The sequence below is a fragment of the Salvia splendens genome, chromosome 1, assembly GCF_004379255.2.
Source record: "Salvia splendens isolate huo1 chromosome 1, SspV2, whole genome shotgun sequence".
NCBI lineage: Eukaryota > Viridiplantae > Streptophyta > Magnoliopsida > Lamiales > Lamiaceae > Salvia > Salvia splendens.
Genome location: NC_056032.1, coordinates 37,518,328 through 37,537,338, shown reverse-complemented (window position 1 = coordinate 37,537,338; position 19,011 = coordinate 37,518,328). Strand labels below are relative to the sequence as shown.

Here is a 19,011-nt window from a genome sequence, read left to right as displayed (position 1 = left end):
TGAGTGTAGAAAATGAAATGTCTTTATTAACATAGAACAAAAGAAATTCTAAATTGTTGGAAGTTTAGGTTCAAATCGAAAGACTTAACTAATGTCCAATATACATCTTTGATGATGCCTACAACTTCTAGTACTATAATTGTTGAATTGACAATGACTAGTAGTACTATATCTTTGAAGGTACTAATTAGTATTGTGATCTATCTCATAAAACATTCGGAAATCTATACCTAATAAATTTGCATGATACACCTGATTTTCATTAAAGTAGTTACGATAGAGTCTTTCATGACTTTCTTGTCTAGCTACCACTCGATGTCCCAAAACGGAACCATGATAACCCCACTGTGCCGATTACTCATCTCTTCCTCTTGTGCTGCTACTATAATCACCTCAGATTCATCATTCAATTCATTATTAACATAATATAAAATACTCCTATTTGACAAGAAAATGAATTCATCGTCAAATCATTATTCATATAATCCACATTTAATTTCTATTATTTACATTTTCATCATTTTGAAATGTATATGAATAGTATACATCTTTTTAATTTATCTCTTTCGTGTTGAGCTGCTCAACACATGTCCAAGAAGCTTCATCACCACCCCGATCATTCGTTCAAGTCCAACGAGACCCCTCAACAGCCGCCACCACCTTAGTCACTGCTCTGCTTCGATAATCGCATTGTCTCCTCTTATCCCGTCAACTCTTCAACTAGTGTTAGGACCCTACCTTATGCACTATTGCTAGCATATTTCTACACGAGGTTTGTGATCAAGGCTAGTGCTTTTAGAACATGTCAAGACACTAAATAACATAATATATATACTCTAATTTTTGGTCAATGTGCAATATAGTAGGTTGGTTTAGCAATGATATAGTATTCATATTATGCATTGTTGGTATATGGGGCTTCACTGAACCGCATTTGCACTCTGTTAATTCCAGATTTAGATTAGTAAATATGGCCATGTAATAAATATTCTGTGTTTGCATGAATGGAGTAATATTTTTGTATTTATAGAGATTTATTTATAAAGAGATGAATGGTTACATGGCGGTTTTGTATGATGAAGCATTTAAAAATGAAGAAAACAAACACATTTTTTGAGTGTTTGAATTGAAAAGAGCATGCTTTGAAACTGACAATAAACCACTCCGTAACCTCTTTTCTGGCATATGTTTTGAACTTAGGAACATGTACTAGTAGCTTTCACTAATGTCAATTGTAATGAGATGTACAAATGGAAACTTAAAATGTACATTATATATATACTACTCCTACTAGTTTGTTTTCCCAACTAGTAATATAATTTTTCAAGAAATTCTATTTTTCTTTCAAAATATCTAGCATCTTATTAGTCACCTATTTTAAAAGATCAACTAAATGCAATATTCTGGTCTTGTCAATCGGTAAAAGCAGTGCAAAAGGCAATTAACTCTGTGTCTGTGTTAACACTGATCAATACAAAGTAGAAGAGAAACAATTCTTATCTTATTTAACTACTACTGTATAATAAATACAATCACTTAGCCAATACGTAGAATTGATGTTCGATAATACAAACTTACAAAACAGTGATGAACAGAGGAAGAAAAACAAGCCAAGGATGGTGTGTACTGTGTATATAGTAATAGTACTACATATAATTAAATTAATCCAAATTCCAAATATAACGTATATGTACATATACAATCCCTTAAATAAAAACAAGATCTTTGTAAATGATGACATGGAAAACTTAAAAAAGTTTATTTCTAAGTTGAACAAAGGACAACACAATGAGTTAGTATATGGAGTATGTATAACCAAAAATAAAGCAAAAAAAGGCAAAAGAATTGAAGATTTGTTCAGTTGGTTTTATTTTGATTATTATTAGAAGCATTTGTCTGGTTAAGCCTCGCCGCGGCTGCAACGGAGGCCGCTACACCGCCCGGCCGGGTGCAGAGGTTTGGATCGTTCCTCAGCTCAGCGCCGATCACTCCCTCCGCGTCTCTACGCGTCACCGGCTTGTCCGAAGGTAGCTTTGAACTTGCATCCTGTAAAATTATGCACTTTTATAATAAATGTATACTATAATAGTTTTATTCAGACATGATATTGTGTTTATTTGATTAATTTCGACCCATGCAACGGACACGATTTGATTTGATTTAATTTGATGATAATGAAACACGAGATGAGGACAGACCGAAAGAATTTCTCCGAGTTTGGTCTTGTCCTCATCATTAGGCAATCTAGCGTTGCGAGTGGCAGCGGATTGAGCCGCTGCAGCGACGCCACCTGGCACGATGTTGGTACGGCCGGTTGCCCTGACCTCCGCGGCCTGTATGGCGGCGGCATCGCTGTAATCGACGGGGCGGTGGCCCGCCGTGAGAGCCGTAGCTTCGAGTGCTTCTCCGATGGTGATTTCCCCTCGCTGATCCGTCCGTGACACTAGTGAGCTTGATTGGATCCCCTAATTCATCAATAAATTGTTAAATCAACAATCTAAATTTGTTATACTAATAAATTGCATTTATTGATTGAATTTGTATATATGCCACTTATAATTTGAAATAAAAGGAGGTTGTACCTGAACGCCGACAGGTTCTTTGTGATGAGCGACGGCATTGGTATGAGCATTAGGGGTGGTGGATTGGTCATGGCTGGCCGCTTCTTGCGCGTTTAATTCCCTAACTGTGTCTTGAACATGCTTCATGGGTTGTTCTTGGTTCATATTTTCAACTTTAATTTTTATAATTACAGTTTCAAGAGATATATATGTACTAATCATGTACAAGTTGGTTATAGAGAATGTTTATTTGAGGTGGGGAAACTGCCACTATGGATATATATGTGCTATCAATAGGCAATTTACTTGTTTTTGGTGGGAAATGAAGGAGAGGGTGTAGGGCCTATAAATTCTGTTGAAATTAATAATCTTAATTCGTGACTTGGTCTTGAGAAGATTAATAACTGGAGTACATAAATTTTCCTAAGTCACCTATACATGCAAATACAATACATATATGTATCAATGGCGGACCCACGTGTAAAGAGGGGAGGGCTTTAGCCCCCTAATGAATCCAATTTTTAAATTTTTTTTCTATTATAAAATTTTAAATTTTATTCATATTTTGAACATATTGGTATATAAAAGCCCCTAATAATATTTTAAATTACATGAAAAAAAAATTTGTATAAAATTTTGAAAATTTAGCCCCTACTCATGTTTATTTCTGCGTCCGCCCCTGATGTATACAACTTTCTTTCCACTAACATATATTCTAACATGCAATTTAATGGTCTTACTCATCTTTTCTGTTGTCTCAAGATTAAGACTGACGATGCAAGTTACTCCCTGTGTCCGAGTTCCGTTTTCTATTTTAGTTCGTACACAATAGGAGTCCCGGTTCATGATTACAATAAATGGCCAAGAGGCTCACATTCCACTGACTCAATCCACTCAGATATCATTTAACTAATATATATCTTGGTGGTATTTCTACGTTACTCCATCAATTTATAATTTTATTTATTCAATTCTCATTATTAGAGCATCCACAACCGTGCTCTTGCCAGCGGCACGGTTGTGGGCCCGGGCGGTACTATTCATGCCTGCTCTCTGGCAAGAACACAACACCCACAACTGTGCTCTTCCGCAAGGACGAGCACAATTAATATAAAATTCAATTAAACAAAAACATTTCCATAATATTAAAATCCATTTAAAAACCATAATAAATATTACAAATTACAAATAAAATTAAAAAATACATAATTAAAATCCTAAAAATTAAAAATTACATAATTAAACTCCTTAAAATTAAAAATTACATAATTAAAATCCTAAAATTAAAAATTACATAATTAAACTCCTAATAAGACTACGCATCCGGCGGGGATCAACCCCAATTATTTTTGGAGACCTTTTATCATGGTCTCGTGTGTTTCAAGTTGCGTGGGGGTCATAGATGACTTATCGGCCATATTGAGTTGGCTTAAGAGCTTCCACAGCGAGTTGTTCGGGGGTGGAGGTGGCACATAGGGAGCGGGAGCGGCTTCGGGAGTGGCTTCGGGAGTCGAGCCGCGACGACGGTTGGCCAACAATGGGAGCCCGTAGGGTTATCGCCTTGGCCAGACATAGTGATGTTGTAGGGTATGAGAGAATGAAGATGAAAATGGATATGAGAGAATGGAGATGAGAATGGATATTGGAGAATGATGATGAGAGTTGTGTAGTTTGATGTGAATTTTTGGGGTGAAATTGGAGGGTATTTATAGATGAAAGTGTGTATTTTTTGGGTAAAAAAAATGAAAAAAAAAATTAAAAAGGTGTAAAAAATGGTTATAAACGGATATATTTTTTTGGGGAAGTGAATTTTTTTTTTATCGGTTTTTTTAATAAAAAACCGATTTTTTTTAAAAAAAATATAAAAATGTTTAAATGCAACGGTCGAGCCGTTGACGAATGGGAGCGCGCCACGTGTGCGTCCGCTGGCACGGACGTGCTCGATACATCGAGCAGCGCCGTGCCAGCGGCGCGAGCGCAGCGGCGGCGGATGGCGTCCGTGCCAGCGGCGCGGACGGCGGTGGCGACAGACGCCACCGCTGCGCATGCTCTTATACTAAATGACTATTGATTACAATTGGAAGTGGACTGGTGGATCTTTTATTTTAGTGGGAGTAGTGGCTCTTAATTAATTAGTCTTGAAATGTGGTGGGACGGTTAAACACTTGTCCACAAAAGGGACTATAATCTTGATTGGGTCATCCGATGAAGCCCCGTAGAAAAGGATCTTTGCAGGTTTCATCTCTTCCTTGAGAAGAATCACCCCAGACACGCAAAAAGACAGATCAGATGAGGCAGCTGGTGAGGTTGCGATCGATGATGGGATCGACATTAGGGGTGGCCGAAGGTGACGACCTTCTCAGCCAGGGAGAAGATGATGACACCGATCTCCACTCCGCAGAAGCCGACTTGGTGGTGGAGAGCTGGAAATTTGGATATCATGATTTTGAGTCTTGGTTCTTTATTAATGTGTGGATTTTGTTTTTCTGGTGAGTTTGTGTAATGTTGATTAATTGATCAATCGTTGTTTTGGAATTTGGAGCACAAATCAATCTCATATGTATGTTCCACCGTTGTATTTTTTAATATCTATTTATAAAAATTTAAAAAAATAGTATGTAAAATTATTAATATGCAAATCCAATATACTAACAAATACGTGTATAATATTATAGTGAAATAATAAGTTAAATATAAAATTTTATCACAACAAATTGGTGAAACATGTAATGGGATTGAGAAATTTATAAAAGTTACCTACTTTTATAACTTATGAGATGAACCAAAAATTAATTAAGAAATTATGATTTAAATGATAATTATTTTTTATAATTAAACAAAGTCAACTAATAATAAGAATTAATTAGAATTTTATTCTGTTTGTTTGATAAATTAGTGGTAGATACAATATCTGATAAGTCAAGAAGAACTGTTTTTTATGACTAAGTTAGTATTGTATTTTTTATGATTAGAATTTGTTGCTGATAAATGGTAATCACACCATGAATACAAAATATTTTATTTTAAGGGTGAGAGGTTTTACTATGTCATTTAAATTTGGAGAAATTTACAAAATTAAGTAAATTAAAAATGTATAATTAAAGGCTACTAAATTAAATGGAGTGAGTGTGAGATTTTACAAGGGTCACGTGCATAATATTTTAGCATATAAATACTTTGATACTCTTACTTTTTGCTATTTCATTTTTTAAATAAATAAGTATATCTATATATGATTTTTTAAATAAATAAGTATATCTTGCTATGAGAAATTGTAAGTTTATAACATTGTATTAAATACGTATGTTAAATTATACTTTGCGAGTTTGGGTACATAAAATATTTTTAGTAGATGCACACAAATTTGTTGATCTTTTAATTTACTTTTATATTCGTTAATATTTTAAGAAAGTTGGCTACGTTTATTATATTTTTCTAATGGCGGTTTATTGAAGAAATACACTTTCAACTTAGTCGATATAATAATGGACAAAAGTTATAAACTGTACTGTTTTGATTTATTTTTCTCATATCTTAGTTATAAGATATAATTTTATGATATAATGATAATATTGATAACGGTGCATAAATATAGAACAAAAATATGTGAATGTCGTAAGTTTAAAAATAATTTCAATGTACATATCCATACTTTTAATAAATACCGTTTTACATTTAAAATTGAAAATAATCATTTAAACTCTCTATATATATTACTCCATTTTTCAGCAAAACAATTGTTTTTAGTTTAAGTTTTAATATGGTCTGCTTAGTCAAACCAAACGAAGGAAGTTAGGATTCAACTGAAATATAAATACGTGGAAAATAATATTGTACATTATTTTTGTAAAATGGAAAAATGACTCTGACCGTGAGACTAAAAAATAAAGCAAATTTACATCACACAAAATAAAAAAAAAACTAAAGAATGTATAATTACCACTTCTCCCAATGAGATTTAAGATATTGTTTATCAAAACCTATAATTTAAGATTGCACTGGAGACACTTTCTAGTCGAGCTTCGTTTCATTGCAATAAAGTGACCCTACACACTAAAAACTCAAACCTTGAAATCTAAATCATAAACCCTTAACTTTAAAATATACTTACCATGACCAACAAATGAGCCAAACATCAATAAAATTCTCCCTCTGGGATGTCTCGGTTCAATTTTACTTTGTTGATCACTTATTCTATTTTGGGGGGAAAAATAATTTAATAAAATTGTGAATACTTAAATGAATCAAATACATTAAGTTAGTTAATGAGTTAACTATTCGATAAATCCAATAACTTTAAACAAATAAATAATTAAAATGAAATGAACTAAGCCATTGAAACTATTGTACGATGGCTTATTTATCATAGAAAAATTAGTTAGTAAAAGAAAATATACATATTCATTATGCCCTAAAATAATGTGCCGCATTATTCTTTCTTCCCTGCGCAAAGAGTTCTTCGTGTTTGTTCAAAGGTAAATATTTCTTATCTTCCCTTTTTCTCTAAAGACTAAACTTGATAGCAATATGGCGACGAACGGATGGCTGTCCTAGTACTTCTCGAAGGCCATCTCGTGGATTTATCTCGTCGAAGCACATCAACTCGGATGATTGGCCGTGCAAGTAAATGGATGACAAACTTTTTAGTTGAAACCTTATAAAAGTGGACAAAGATCTGTTTTGCAAGACCAGCTTCACGGAAAGCTTCTGAACTTCAAGCAAGACCATTTCTTGGTTCGAGTGTGTTATAATTTATTCAAAAACAATACAGTTAATTCATGATTTTATACTACTACTATTTACCACTATTATATTCTATTTTAGGTATTTTGTCAATGTAATTAATAAATCTATTAACAATATTGTCACATGTACATAATTAATTTACCTAAATTAACCTATTAAGTATATTAATGTAGTTGTTTATCTCCAAATTAATAATAAAGATATTCCACCCAATACAACACATTGTAAATCAATAAAGTATATATACATTCAACCATAGCTGATGCTGTAAACATGTGATACAATACAGTGAAAACATACAAATATGAACCCCTAGTCTATCTATCTCGATTACCAAACTACTCCATGGAGTAAGGAAGCAAGCTAGTATGAAGGGGGCATATCCATCTCCAGGCTCTCACGAAGCTTGAAACCGTCCATGGTATGTTAGATGTACTGATCACAATACCGAACCAATCCTTGCGCTCGCGTAGCAAGTCGAGTGCCTTCCTCTCCAGATTACAAGAGATTTTGGGTTTAGGGTTTAGGAAAAAAGAAGTTGAAGGAGATTTAGAAAATTAATAGTGAGTGGGGAGAAGAAAGGGCTGGGAATTCAAGAAGTTTTTGAAACCGAAAAACTCTCTCTCTCTCTCAATGCGTTTAAGAATAGAGTATCATATTTATTTTTATACATTAACTCCCTTGAATTCATTTAAAAAATACAATTTAATTAAATTATAATTTTTAAATTAAAATGGTAGTAAGATTATGAGAATTACTCAATTAATATTCTATTTAAATAAACTACTTTATTGTTGGACCATTGAGTGAGAAACAATTTATTTTTCCAGTAGTAACACATATTCACAATTAAACATTTTTTGCAAGTGAATTAAATTGATGTCACACACAGAGTTCTAGACAAATTCTTCAAGAATTTTTCCACTTTTCCTTTCCCAATTACTCCAGCAAATGCATATTTCAATATGCATAATAATATTTTTTTTTTGTTTTTATGATAATTAGGCAAAGCGGAAGTGAGAAAGTTTATGAAAATTAATACTAATACATATCTCCATATAATTGAGATGAAGGTAACGGTTTAGATCCATGGTTCAATGTTTAGCGTTTAGGGTTTATGATTAATGGTTTAGTGTTCAAGTGTATCGAGCCATTCTAATTGATCTCAAATCTAGAAGCTAATAGGGTTCAGGGTTTAGTATTTATGGTTTAGAGTTCAAAGTTTAGTGTTTATGGTTTATGATTCAAATGTGTCGATCGAGCCACTCTTATTGATCTAAAACTCTCTTTTATATATGTATAGATTTGCACAAAAATTTAAAAAAAAATAGAATGTCATCATGTTTTTTTAATTAAAATTTCACTTTCTTGATATGAGCATATAATCAGATTTATAGCCAAGATTCAGGTAAAAAAAACCTCTACTATCAGTAAGGATTATCAAGTAGGCCGACCCAATGTAAGATATCGAATACAGATCTAAAACCCCCAAAATAGAATAAGTGATCAACAAAGTAAAATTGAAATGGGACGGAGGGAGAATTTTATTGATATTTGGCTCATTTGTTGGTCATGATAAGTATATTTTAAAGTTAAGGGTTTAGGATTTAGGTTTCAAGGTTTGGGTTTTTAGTGTATAAGGTCACTATATTGCAATGAAATGAAGCTCGACTAGGAAGTGTCTCACCAGTGCAATCTTAAATTATTGCAACGTAACTTGCTCCTGCAGTTATAACTGAACGATTAATTCATATTTTCACAGAATTAAAAAGTGATTTAATTTTAAGTCTGATATTGAAATGTCAAGACGGTTTATTAAAACGTCAACACAAATATGTGTTGAAATTTTAATGTGATCGTATTGACATTTTAAAGAAAAGTTAGTATTTAAACGCACTTATGTGGCCATGTGGGGTTAATGTGATTGAAAAAGTATAATCCAAAGTAAGAGGACGTCGAATATTCTTTTGTTTATCATTTCAGAAATTTTATTTCGCATAATGAAATAAATATGAAGAAATTAAAATGGCCCGTGCATCGCACGGCGCGTGATACTAGTTCCCTTAACATTTCCACTTTTCCTTCCCTAATTATCAAAAGTTAAATATTAGTAAAACTTTTTCACTTTCTCAATTTTAAAGATGAACATGTTTTAGGGATGTCCCAATTCTCTTAAGAACTGTTAGAAATATTTAGATAAAATTCTTCAACCATATACAAGTGATGCTCTAACTATTACAATTGAAAAAAAAACAATCATAAGAGGAATGAAAATTACAATGAAAATAATTTAAAAAAGATACAAATTATAAGTCGAGTCGAGGAAAGTCATCTTTCTTCAAGATAAATTATGTTGTGCTAGTGCTCTAGGATTGACGTATTATCTCCAAAAATAAAATGAATTTCTCCTAGCATGTAGAAACACTTCAAAACCGCTACGCACTGAAAAATTTAATGAAACTCCAAAAATCAAGCAATACAGTGCTCCTAAAATACGCAATAAAATGTCGAGCGATTGAGAAATTAGGGAGAATTTTAGTGGTGTGTATTCCATATACAAATCTAAGCCTTTTATAGGCATAAAATGAGAATATAGAAAGGCACACCTTAAACAATAAAATTAAGATAATTAAGGTTATAAGAGGTGAAAAGCCAAAGGGCTACCATGATCACATTCCATTACTCACGCCATTTATGCATATGAGTCCCAAATTTATACGGGGATGAATGGAGTAAGTATATTTTTCTATTTTAGATTATCTATTAAAATTAGTCTTTGCAAATGTTTTTTTTATGAGATAGGAGTATTTTTTTATATGGAGTTAGTAGTATCTTAAATATTTGCGGCAAATTTATGATGCGCAATGCTGTAAAATAAAAGGCCATCACAATAAATTAATATAAAATATTTATTGTGTGTTCATCGCTGTTGGGTGCACTCTGTATTTTGGCAATGGAAAGTGGAAACGACGTGCAGCTAATTCAGCCATCGAAATAAATAAACGGCGATTTGGTTTAATTCCAACAAGAAAATTAGCAGAGCTCAAAAATGGGTTTGGAATCAAGACAAATTTCATCATCGTCAGCATCTACTTCTCTCAGATAGCCCCAATAAATAACCCACTGCCTAATCCTTTCACCCCTCTTCCTTTTGATAATCTTTTCTCAACTCAATTCAACTTCAAACAAGAGTTGGTGCATGGCTGCTGCTTCCGCTTCTATTTGCCTTCCGGCAAATGGGAGCCGCCCGGATTTCCGTATTGCCTCATCTTCCAAACAGCTCAACAGATTTCGTAGGCTCACAATCCGCTCTGATTTGGACTCCAATGTCTCCGACATGAGGACTAATGGTAGGTGAAATCGAGCTGCTGATTCTGATCGCTTCGCTTCTTGTGAATTGGTTTTAATTTTATTATGTGGGAATTGCTTGATTCTAGTTTTTGTCATTCATTTTAGACTAAGTTCATTGGATTTCTCATTTCTAAATTGAAAAGCAACCAATCCCCCCTCTCTCTTCCTATCTGTATTTATTTATTTTGTTATTTTTGTTCTTGTCATACTTTCTAATTTTGGATGAGTTTGGGAAGAGTTATCCTTCTGGAAATAAACGGGGATTCTTTGCCTTGCAGCTCCAAAAGGTTTATTTCCACCGGAACCTGAGCATTACCGCGGCCCTAAGCTAAAAGTGGCGATTATCGGAGCGGGGCTTGCTGGCATGTCGACTGCAGTGGAGCTTTTGGACCAAGGTCATGAGGTAAATTGCTGCCTTGATAACCAATATGCTCTTCACTTTGTCAGTATGCATACTTTTGTTATAGGTAATATAGTTGTATGTATTGTTTGATGAGCTATGGATACAAATGCAGGTAGATATATATGATTCGAGGTCTTTCATTGGTGGAAAAGTTGGTTCTTTTGTAGACAAGAAGGGAAATCACATTGAAATGGGACTGCATGTTTTCTTCGGATGCTACAATAATCTGTTTCGTTTATTGAAAAAGGTAAGCTCAACTTGCTCCTCGTTGTTGGAAAAACATAGGTGTTGATTTTCTCGTGTAACGAGCTAAATTAGACATAGGCTGTTTAAATATATGTGAAGTGAATTTTCCTGAAATTACATATAGGTTAGGTAATCATGTTCTATGTAGTGATCTAATAATTTGTTACCAAATTTTCACAGGTTGGAGCTGAGAAAAATTTGCTTGTGAAGGATCATACTCACACTTTTGTCAACAAAGGCGGTGAAATTGGCGGTATGATCAATATGCTTAAAAATCAATCAGGCAGTTCATATTTTGGGCTTAAACTGGCTTGCAGTTGGAGGATCACGTAATTGTATAAAACCTTGCATATTTTATTTTATTTCATCTCAAATTGCAGAACTTGATTTCCGCTTCCCAGTTGGAGCGCCACTTCATGGAATTAATGCATTCCTTACAACAAATCAGCTTGAGGTACCCAGTTCTTGCTGAATGCATGTCTGTCTGTTTCACTGAAGGAACAGTATTATAGTTTAGGATTGTGTGGCATAGTGGTACTGGAATCTCATCTGGGTTCTTTTTACCTTGATCATTGCACATCGCTCACTTGTCTTGGTGAAAAGCTGAAAACAACTTTCAGATTTTAGCTAGATTACCATAGTGAAACTAGCATGAAGACAGTAGGTAGAATAAGAAAGATGACTATTGTTTCTGTATTTTGTTGTCTTATAATTTGAAGAAACCTCTGTAATGTGTTTCCCCTTTTATGTGCAGCCTTATGATAAAGCAAGAAATGCAGTGGCTCTTGCCCTTAGTCCAGTTGTAAGGGCTCTTGTCGATCCAGATGGAGCTATGCGAAACATACGTGATCTAGACAATGTTTGTGTTCTCTCCCTTACTCTCGCTCCTATTTTCTTGGTGGAGTGTGTGAGGAAGTTGCATATCAAGAGTAGGATTAGGAGCACAGGAGTGATAATTTTTTTAGAGAGAATGAGAAACAAACATCAGAGGGATTAAGTAGAATACATTATTTGTTTGGTAATATGAGCCTATCTCATTCTGGATTCAGTGAAGCGGAATTTGAAAGGGTTTCATCCTTTAGTTTTAAAATTTAAGTTGCTAGATTAGGTTTATCCTTTCTTTTATATATTGGCTTCTAGTAATTGCTTTGCTATATACTACAACAGATAAGCTTCTCGGACTGGTTCATTTCTAAAGGGGGGACCCGCAAGAGCATCCAGAGGATGTGGGATCCTGTGGCTTATGCCCTGGGATTCATCGATTGTGATAATATTAGTGCACGCTGTATGCTCACTATATTTTCACTTTTTGCTACTAAAACCGAGGCCTCCCTTCTTCGCATGCTTAAAGGTTCTCCAGATGTTTATTTGAGTGGTCCAATCAAAAACTATATCCTGGAAAAGGGTGGCAGGTGACCACAATTATATGCTGGTAGTTATATGTACCCAGTGTTCTTGGGTTGGTTTATCGAATAACTTCATTATCCATCTGCAACCCAGGTTTCATTTGAGGTGGGGATGCAGAGAAATCCTTTATGATAAAGCTGCTGATGGAGGTGTATATGTAAAGGGGCTTGCCATATCCAAGGTCCATGCATCTATATTCAGACGATCTATTTTCACCTGTCCTAACTTCTTGTTTAAGTGATTTCTGACTCCATAAAGGGTGCAGTTATCAAGCAATGGCATGGCACCCTCTGCTCACCATGATACATTTAAATGAAAAAGTTGTGATTACTAAGATTGCATATTTTCTGTTCTTGAGTTATCCTTTGAGATGAAATTAGGAAAGCCATCATATGTGTTTCTATTAATGTTCATGTTCATATGCACTGTATTTTTATGAATACCTTGGTAATCATACAGAACTACAGCATAGGCATTCCGTGCATCACCGTGAATGTTGTACACTAATGACCCTAGGGTTGTGTCCTTACGTAATGATGCAATATTGTTGTAAGTTTCTAGTACTTGCAGCATGAGGATTATTAACTGGTATATTATTGCGCAGGCTACTCAAAAGCAAATCATAAAAGCCGATGCTTATGTAGCAGGTTAGTGGGCATGGACTTGCCAGTCTTTCTCTTTTCTCTTTTCTCTTTTCTCTTTTTCCATCTTGAGGGGATAAACTCTACAAAAAGTTTTGTGATTGCAGCTTGTGATGTTCCCGGAATTAAAAGATTGCTTCCCCAAAGCTGGAGGGACTCGAAATTCTTTGACAATATTTATAAACTTGTGGGAGTACCTGTTGTCACTGTGCAACTGCGATATAATGGCTGGGTTACGGAGCTAAGGGACTTGGAACGTTCAAGGTGAGCATTAGCTACTTCTACAACATTCATAGTTTCTTCAAAGAGCATCTATTTTTCTGTCAATTTGGTTTAACGGTTAGGTGGTCAGGCAATTGAGGGAAGCTGCAGGCCTGGACAACCTACTTTACACTCCGGATGCAGATTTTTCGTGTTTTTCTGACCTTGCACTGTCGTCACCAGCTGATTATTACCTTGAGGGCCAAGGCTCATTGCTTCAGTAAGAAAATGCTGTTTATGTTTGCTTCTTTGAGCACAGGAATAATGTAAATCAAGTTAATCTTTTTCTTATGGTTTCTGCCTGGTCACTACGTTGTGTCTGTTAATAGGTGTGTACTTACTCCTGGAGACCCTTACATGTCTCTACCGAACAAGGAAATCATAGAGAGAGTATCAAAGCAGGTAAGGCCTTACTTCCACTGCTCAGCTCAACTGAGAAACACTACTAGTTGACTAGATGAAACCTTTGAATATTGAGGAAAAAGCTATAAATGATTTTAGCCTCTAGTAATGATTTTCACTTCCAAATAAAAAAATCACATATTTGACGAGTTGATTCGCAGTATACTGGGAAACTCTGATTCAACTTAGAGGCTTGTTAACCTACAATGTCATTTATGCTTTATGACATATCCCATTTGTTTCTAAAAGCTTTAATTATAGTATTTTTTTGGTTAGCCACCACCTATATTTGTATTCATGTTGGCCCTGCTGATAATGACTTCTTGACATCAGGTTTTGGACCTGTTCCCATCTGCCCAAGGTCTGGAGGTCACCTGGTCGTCCGTTGTCAAAATTGCACAGTCCTTGTATCGAGAAGGCCCCGGTAAAGATCCATTCAGACCTGACCAGAAGACACCAATCAAGAACTTCTTCCTGGCTGGCTCCTACACTAAACAGGTCGGCCTCTTTCATCGTGCTTTGATGGATTTTACAATTCGTTTTTGGTATTTGGTATTTTCAAGCTAGTTCATCAAATGAGGTTGCCCAAGAGCTAACTAGTGTAGAACTCAAGCTTTCGATGAACAAGCTCGGACGAACTTTATTAAGTTGAGATCTGAGTTGCTTGCCTCGTCTACAATTCCAAATGTTATGATCTCATATTGTGGCATTTTGGGTCTAACAGGATTACATTGATAGCATGGAAGGAGCGACACTGTCTGGTAGGCAAGCGTCTGCCTACATATGCGACGCGGGAGAAGAGCTGGTGGTGCTACGGAAGGCTCTTGCCGCCACTGAATTAGAAGAAACTGCGACATCGGATGAGCTAACATTTGTCTGAATTGCACTAACCCCCCCCCCCCCCCCCCCCCCAAAAAAAAAAAAATGAGATGTGAGTTACAAATACAGAACTATCTTGCTAATAGAGTTTACACCATAAATTAAACTGCTTTATTATTTATTTTGATGGGGAATTGAGGTAGAAGAAGGCAAGGTTGTACAATGTTGTAGCAGATTAAAAACTGGCATTGTGCAACTCCCACCTATCTGCCTTAAACAACTCATTGTAATTCAATATATATACGTCTTCGTTGCCATTTATTTGTTCCTGTTAAGCCGGGCTCCAACGTGCTAACTTAAGAATCAGATGCTGACAATTTTACGTGGTGACATTTTTTAAAAGCTGAAAAACTATATATATAGCCAAAATGATTAAGTTATGATTTTGTTTACACTATTCTTTTACTTTTCAACAAGGTCGGACAGAGCTTTTTATAGTTCAGTTTATACATATTTTCAGAATTTTTTTGTTTTTTTTTTGTTTTTCGACTGCCACTAATATGTTTTTTTGCATGGTTGAAACAAGGGAGATTTCCATACAATGCGTATGTTCTTGTTAAATTGTCATTAGAGATTAATATAGTTAATTAAAGGGATAACTGCCTTAAAAGTCATCAACTTTGTCCGAATTCCGGTTTTTCTCACCTTTAAAATTGGCGTATAAAGTCACCAACTTTGCCGGGTCACTGGTATTTCCCAAATTGACCTGACCCTGTGTTTTCCGGCGACTAAAAATCCTATGTGGCATGCCTGAATGTTGACGTGTCTGGTATCGGAAAATCTTGAAACGACGTCGTATCTTATGGATAAAACGACGTCGTTTGGTTTGATTATGAGAATCGACAATGGGTGCGGGTGGATGAATCGCGAGAGGGACTTTGAGTGTTTGATTTGGGGTTGAATTGTAGTGATGATTTTAACCTAATTTTGCATGTTAGTGGATAAAACGACGTCGTTTCATCCACTAACATGCAAAATTAGGTTAAAATCATCACTACAATTCAACCCCAAATCAAACACTCAAAGTCCCTCTCGCGATTCATCCACCCGCACCCATTGTCGATTCTCATAATCAAACCGCGATTCATCCTACAAATCTGCTGCAATCCCGATTGTCCTTGAAATCCCTTAACAAGGTAAGAGCATAGTTTCATTTTAGGGTTCGATTTAGGGTTCAATTTTAGGCTTCGATCGTTTCGTTGAAGATGCGATTGATTTAGTTTGTTTTAGGGTTCGATTTAGGTTTCAATTTTAGGGTTTGCTTGTATTACCGGGTTTAGCGTTCAATTTTGAATACGCCATTTTGTGGTTCTCGATTTATGGTTGGATTGGGCGATTTCGAATGTGCAATTGGCAATGTGTATTTAAGGTTCATGACTGTTGACATCCCGGATGTTGAATTTGCAATTTAGACTTGTATTGGTGTTAGGGTTCTGTATAAATGTTGAACTTGCAATTTAGACTTGTATTGGTTGAATGGACTGGTATGAATGTTCAAATGCGGTTTTGGTGCAGGATGTCCACTTCTTCCCAGAATTCGAGCAGGAACTTGGTCGAGGTTTGAGGCAGTCGTTTGTGATCACGGTCTTGAAGCTGATGTGGTGACATCCAATACGGATGCCAATCCCGGACGACGCTTCTATCGTTGCCAAGTCTGGAAGGAGGACGATTGCAAATTCTTTCGTTGGATTGATCCATCATTGTCACCGAATCAAGAGTACTTCTTTAAAAAATTGAAGCTGGATAGGGACAACGTGCAAAGAGCATTGAGAGATAGAGTTGCTAAGCAGGACGCACTTGACGAGAGCGTCCGTTCCAAAACCGCCGAAGTTGAAGCACTCCAAGGTGTTGTCGCAGATTTGCATCGTCAAAACCGGAACCTAAAGGTTGTCATTTGCATTTTATGTATCGTCATTTGGATATTTTCGTAGCTTAACTAATAGAACTCCAATATAATAGTACATGCAAGTTGAACTCAAGTGTAATACACTACGGAACCAAGAATATTGTAGTGATTTTTTCCCCGATGAATGCATTGAGTTATTGAGTTCAAAAACAACTTATTTAACATTTGCATCATACATCACTTTTGGATCGATCCTTGTTCTCCACCTTTCTTTGTGGTTAAAGTGCATAAAATTTGAAGCTATAAGCTTTAGGAACTTGTAATGGATGGAACCTGTAACAACACACATGTTGTACACATAATAGTTTCGATGCAAGAACACATAAGGTGAAATCATAATATTTTCCTGCCTCAAAATAACATACACGGTTTACACATAATAGTCTGGTGTCCACAAAAAACCATTGTTTTCATCCAAATACAATTACTTCCCGAATCGAAAAACATTGTTTTCTTCCTAATTCAAATACTTCAGCTAGCTTTCAACCATTGTTGGTGTTGCTTTCTTGCGTGGGGACTGAGCCATCAACAACTCCACGGCCTCCAGTACCTCATGTCCATCTTCTTTCTCGAGCTCTGTGCAAGCAATCTCATACTCTTCCATGTAAGTACTTCTAACAAGCTTCCAGAAAAGCTGCTTCAAAAGTGGAACTTTGTGAGTTTTTTTTTTCAGTTTGCATAGATATGTCGTGCACAGTTTCTATGCTCAGCCAGTGGAAGTAGACTCTATACAACATTTTCAAGTCCCTATCAGCCAACATTGTTAGTGCCAACATAACAAATTATACTGCATTTTCACAAATTATACTGCAGTTTCAATAGTGTCAACATAACAAAGCCCACAACTAATCACAAATTAGACTCCCTATCAAGCATAATTCAAAAGTGTCAACAAAACAAAGCCCACAACAAAACACTAATTAGACTGCATAACAGATATGTGAGTATATTATATATCTTTTGCTGATCACTCATAATTGTAATGCCTAGTCCTTCACCCAATGTCAACTGCTCAATCAGAATTTTAATAAACCAAGTCCAGCATAATTCATTCTCAGTTTCAACCACAACCCAAGCAATGGGGTACATTTGATTGTTTCCATCAGTCCCTACGGCTATGAGCAATATCCCACCAAGATATGTCTTGAGGAAAGCTCCATCTAGACCAATTACAGGTCTATATCCCTCCTTGAATCCCTTTCTTAGGCCACTGAAACAGATGTACACAGCCTTGAAAACAGCACCAACATCTACACGTAGTTCAAACCTCCATTCTCTGTCAGACTTACTCAACTCCAGAATGTAGCTCCTCATTTTTGCATAATGAGCTTCAACCGTTCCCCTCAGCATGTCAATTGTCTTTCTCTTGGAGTGATATAACTTCCATTTGGTTGCATCAAGTCATTTCCCAACTCCTTACAGCTGAACTCTGGCCTAAGTCTAAACACATGCAAGTATTTTCTGGCAATCCAATTTGAGGTCACAATCTTGTTTCTCATAGCCCTAGGACATGTGTGCTCTGGTTCAAGTTTCATTATCACTACAAAATCATTCATCTTCACTATACTCCCAGAACAGAACCACTTGCAAGGACTCTTGCAAGCTGCCTCAAACGTCTTCCTACTTACCCTTTTGAAGTGTAACTCCCAACCATTCTCCACTGCATTGTCTGTCAGAGCATCCCTTGCTTGAAAAACATCAACAAATCCCATTCCAATGCACAATTTCAAATTCTTATGATCACACCGTGGATCATACATCACTTTACCATGCCTTTCCAACCTTCTTCTCCCTTCATCATGAGAATCAGTTGAACTAGAGTATATGTCACCTTCTTCAGAATTCTCATCCTCAGACACATAGTCACTTTTCTTCCCTCCACTGACCAGGCCATAGAAGATGTCATCCGTAACAACAAACTCTGTTTCTTTCTTTTCTTTTGCCTTCTTCCTCCCCTGTGTGTATTCCTCATCCTCAGACACTAACTCCTCAGCATCCATGTCATCATCAGTTTCATCATCCTCAGAAGATGGTATATAACTCACATCATCCTCATTGTCATGTCCCATACCCACTCCCATATTTTGACCAGCCATATCTCCCACACTCTCTCAGTTCTAGCTCTCTTTCCCACAGACACATTTAGAGCTCCCACATCATCACCCAGATCCTCAGCATCGTTATCCTTGCCTCCCACATCATCCCCCA

The 19,011-nt window shown here is 35.9% G+C and overlaps 2 protein-coding genes across 2 annotated transcripts; one reads left to right on the top strand and one right to left on the bottom strand.

Annotated features, from left to right (window-relative positions):
- Nucleotides 1–1,857: 1,857 nt before the first annotated feature.
- Nucleotides 1,858–2,726, bottom strand: LOC121784421 (late embryogenesis abundant protein 47-like). Its single transcript, XM_042182591.1, has 3 exons — nt 2,583–2,726; nt 2,199–2,465; nt 1,858–2,046 (listed from the first exon to the last, which is right to left on the bottom strand). The coding sequence occupies exons 1-3, from the start codon at nt 2,724–2,726 to the stop codon at nt 1,858–1,860; spliced, it is 600 nt and encodes a 199-aa protein (XP_042038525.1).
- Nucleotides 2,727–10,230: 7,504 nt separating this feature from the next.
- LOC121799747 (zeta-carotene desaturase, chloroplastic/chromoplastic) lies at nt 10,231–15,158 on the top strand. Its single transcript, XM_042199209.1, has 14 exons — nt 10,231–10,657; nt 10,937–11,061; nt 11,174–11,308; nt 11,488–11,560; nt 11,688–11,761; nt 12,062–12,166; nt 12,475–12,719; nt 12,808–12,895; nt 13,319–13,361; nt 13,463–13,619; nt 13,708–13,836; nt 13,946–14,018; nt 14,352–14,516; nt 14,743–15,158. The coding sequence occupies exons 1-14, from the start codon at nt 10,507–10,509 to the stop codon at nt 14,896–14,898; spliced, it is 1,719 nt and encodes a 572-aa protein (XP_042055143.1). The 5' UTR covers nt 10,231–10,506; the 3' UTR covers nt 14,899–15,158.
- The last annotated feature ends 3,853 nt before the right edge of the window (nt 15,159–19,011 follow it).